General features: G+C 52.2%; 1 protein-coding gene across 2 annotated transcripts in view; it reads right to left on the bottom strand.

The window, feature by feature from the left end:
- Window positions 1-402: 402 nt before the first annotated feature.
- stx11a (syntaxin 11a) overlaps window positions 403-2828 on the bottom strand; it is a 19017-nt gene continuing 16591 nt past the window's right edge. For both annotated transcript variants that reach the window (XM_067989546.1, XM_067989547.1), the window contains exon 2: window positions 403-2204. In XM_067989546.1, the coding sequence (XP_067845647.1) occupies window positions 1348-2204 (857 nt within the window). In that variant the 3' untranslated portion in view covers window positions 403-1347. The remainder of the gene's footprint in view (window positions 2205-2828) is intronic.

Genomic DNA, 2828 nt, shown 5'->3' with positions numbered 1-2828 from the left:
GAATACAATTAATACTAATTGATATCAATCATATGGATACAATTAACATCTCCCTCCCTCCCCTCTCTCTCCATCCCTCCCCTCTCTCTCCCTCCCTCCCCTCTCTCTCCCTCCCTTCCCTCTCTCTCCATCCCTCCCCTCTCTCTCCGTCCCTCCCCTCTCTCTCCGTCCCTCCTCTCTCTCTCCCTCCCTCCCCTCTCTCTCCCTCCCTCCCCTCTCTCTCCCTCCCTCCCCTCTCTCTCCCTCCCTTCCCTCTCTCTCCATCCCTCCCCTCTCTCTCCGTCCCTCCTCTCTCTCTCCCTCCCTCCCCTCTCTCTCCCTCCCTCCCCTCTCTCTCCCTCCCTCCCCTCTCTCTCCATCCGTCCCCTCTCTCTCCCTCCCTCCCCTCTCTCTCCGTCCCCTCTCTCTCCGTCCGGTTGGAGGGTGGGTTGGGGGGGCGGGCTGGGGGCGGGTTGGAGGGGCGGGTGGGGGGGGGCGGGTTGGAGGGTGGGTTGGGGGGGGTGGGCTGGGGGCGGGTTGGAGGCGGGTGCAAAATGGTTGCGATTTTGAATGTCCCCCTGCCCCCAACCCACCCGTTTTTCCCTTATAAAATCATGCCCTAGATCTCACTTCAAGAGCAGATGGGCCAGAGGAGAGGCAGGAGGCCGGAGGCCTGTGACCAAACACTGCAATGTTCTCTGGCTGAAGCTTTGTGGGAATACAAATCAGGAGCGATTTGCTGGAGGATTAAATACCATGAGTCCCAGAGCAAATCTAAGTGTGAGCAGCTGTTGATATAAACGTACGATGTTAATCCCCTGCCCCCAACTATCAGGGGAAGTCTGGTCTTAATGCACATTGGGAACAAAAGTCAGGAGTTCAGAGTTGAAGGGGAAGGTCGAGCTCCACCCTCTTGGGCCAACTGAAGGTGGACAATAAATGCCGGCCTCGCCCACATCCCGAGAACCAGTGAGAACTTCAGTCATGTTGATCCATGGACAATCTCCCATCCAGTGGAGTGGGTTCACTCCAATCCCCACTCTGCCCTCCTGATGTGTAAACTTCTGTCCCAGGAGCACAAGAGATGTAATTCTTCCCAGGTCTGGAAGCCAAGTTAGATGAGCCACAATTTTGCGAGAATTGGAAAAAAGAAATGGACATGTCAGAGTCAGGAATGGGGATCAAACCAAATGTTGCAATCTAAGTCCCTCCCTCTAATTTGAACAGGTTATTGGCACAGAGAAAGTCGGCCACTAAAAGATAAAATTGTGGCTACAATCCAGATGTTTTATGGAACAGCCAATGTCTTTGAGCATTCCCTTGTGGAGGGGGGATTGTTGAGCTATGGGGCAATGGCCAGATACAGTCTCAGGGGCAGCAACAGCAGAAGATCTGTCGACAAATGTTGTTCCTCTGATGCTCCACCGCCTTCTTCAGCTGAACTTTGGCCTCGCCGACGTAGTCTTGGACTTTCTGTACGTTGACCTGGATGATGTTCAACGTCTCCGATTGTTGCTCCACCAACACTGCCATCTGCAGGAACAGGTCATGAATCTCCCGGATGCGGGTCTCCAGCTTCAGGAGCTCCCGGTGGCGCTGCTCGATTTCCGACAGTGCAGTCCGCGCCCCTCTCCCCTCACTCAGCAGGTTCCCGGAGAACATGTCCCACTTGCCCTGCTCTATCATGTCCTCCATCTCATTGCTGGAGATGTCCTTGCCCATGATTTCGAGCTGTCGTTGGATCCGGGTCTTGCAGTTTTCCCGCTGCTTCATCTCCTCCGTGTTGTACTCTAACATGGCGTCATGAAAAGCATGTAAGAGGACAAAGTGCTGAGCCTTGGCAATGCGAGCAATGGCGGCATTGGGTCCGTGGTTGTTTGTTATCTCTTCTATGTAGGAGGTCAGGTCCTTCAGTCTCTTGTGGATCCCCTCACCACGGCTTTTTATATCTTTAGCGATAGAATTTGAATCCCGTTTGATGCTGCTGAGGCGTCGCATTGAGGTCAGGAAACGGGCGTTCTGTTTTCCTAGACGTCTGATGTCCACTTTCAGCCGCCCGGTTTCATCCCGAATCTGGTGGACTTCCTTGTAAAGCATCTGTAGAATGAAATCACATTCAAACACCAAGGTTTCCTGAGAGAGATCCACCTCATCTTGGGCCTCTGCTGGCTGTTGATAAGATTTCGAACATTCTATCAATTCCTCGAGTCTGTCCTTCATTGTTTCTGAAAGGACACAAGAAATCGAGATCAGTAAAACACGAGTAATCTCCATGTAGCTTAAGATACCCAATAAAGAGAGAAAAGAAAGAAAGATGTGCAGTTCTATAGCAGCTTTCACCACCTCAGGACGTCCCAAAGTGCTTCACAGCCAATAAAGTACCTTTGAAATGTAGTCACTGTTGTAATGTAGGAAACGCAGCAGCCAATTTGTGCACAGCAAGATCCCACAAAGAGCAATGTGATAAAGACCAGATAATCGTTCTAGTGATGTTGGTTGCAGGTGAATTTACATCAGTGGTGGAGACCTGCTCTGTATTTTCGGTTTCTCTGTATGGATTTTTCTCTCCTCCTCCCTCCCTCCATCCTTCTCTCTCTCCTCCCCTCAGCTGCTCCCTCTCTCCTCCTCTCGGCCACTCCCTCTCTCCTCCTTCTTCCCTCCCTCTCTCCTTCCCTCAGCCACTCCCTCTCTCCTCCCCTCAGCCACTTCCTCTCTCCTCCTTCCTCCCCTCAGTTGCTCCCCATCATTCTTTATCCCCACCTGTGACCCCAGTGGGTGAAGCTCGGCATCAGAATCGTGAATCTGTCAATTTACTCATTAAATTCACAATAACCTCAGCACGGGCTCGA

Source organism: Heptranchias perlo, chromosome 8 (assembly GCF_035084215.1).
Source record: "Heptranchias perlo isolate sHepPer1 chromosome 8, sHepPer1.hap1, whole genome shotgun sequence".
Taxonomy (NCBI): Eukaryota; Metazoa; Chordata; class Chondrichthyes; order Hexanchiformes; family Hexanchidae; genus Heptranchias; species Heptranchias perlo.
This window is presented reverse-complemented; position numbering and strand designations above follow the sequence as displayed.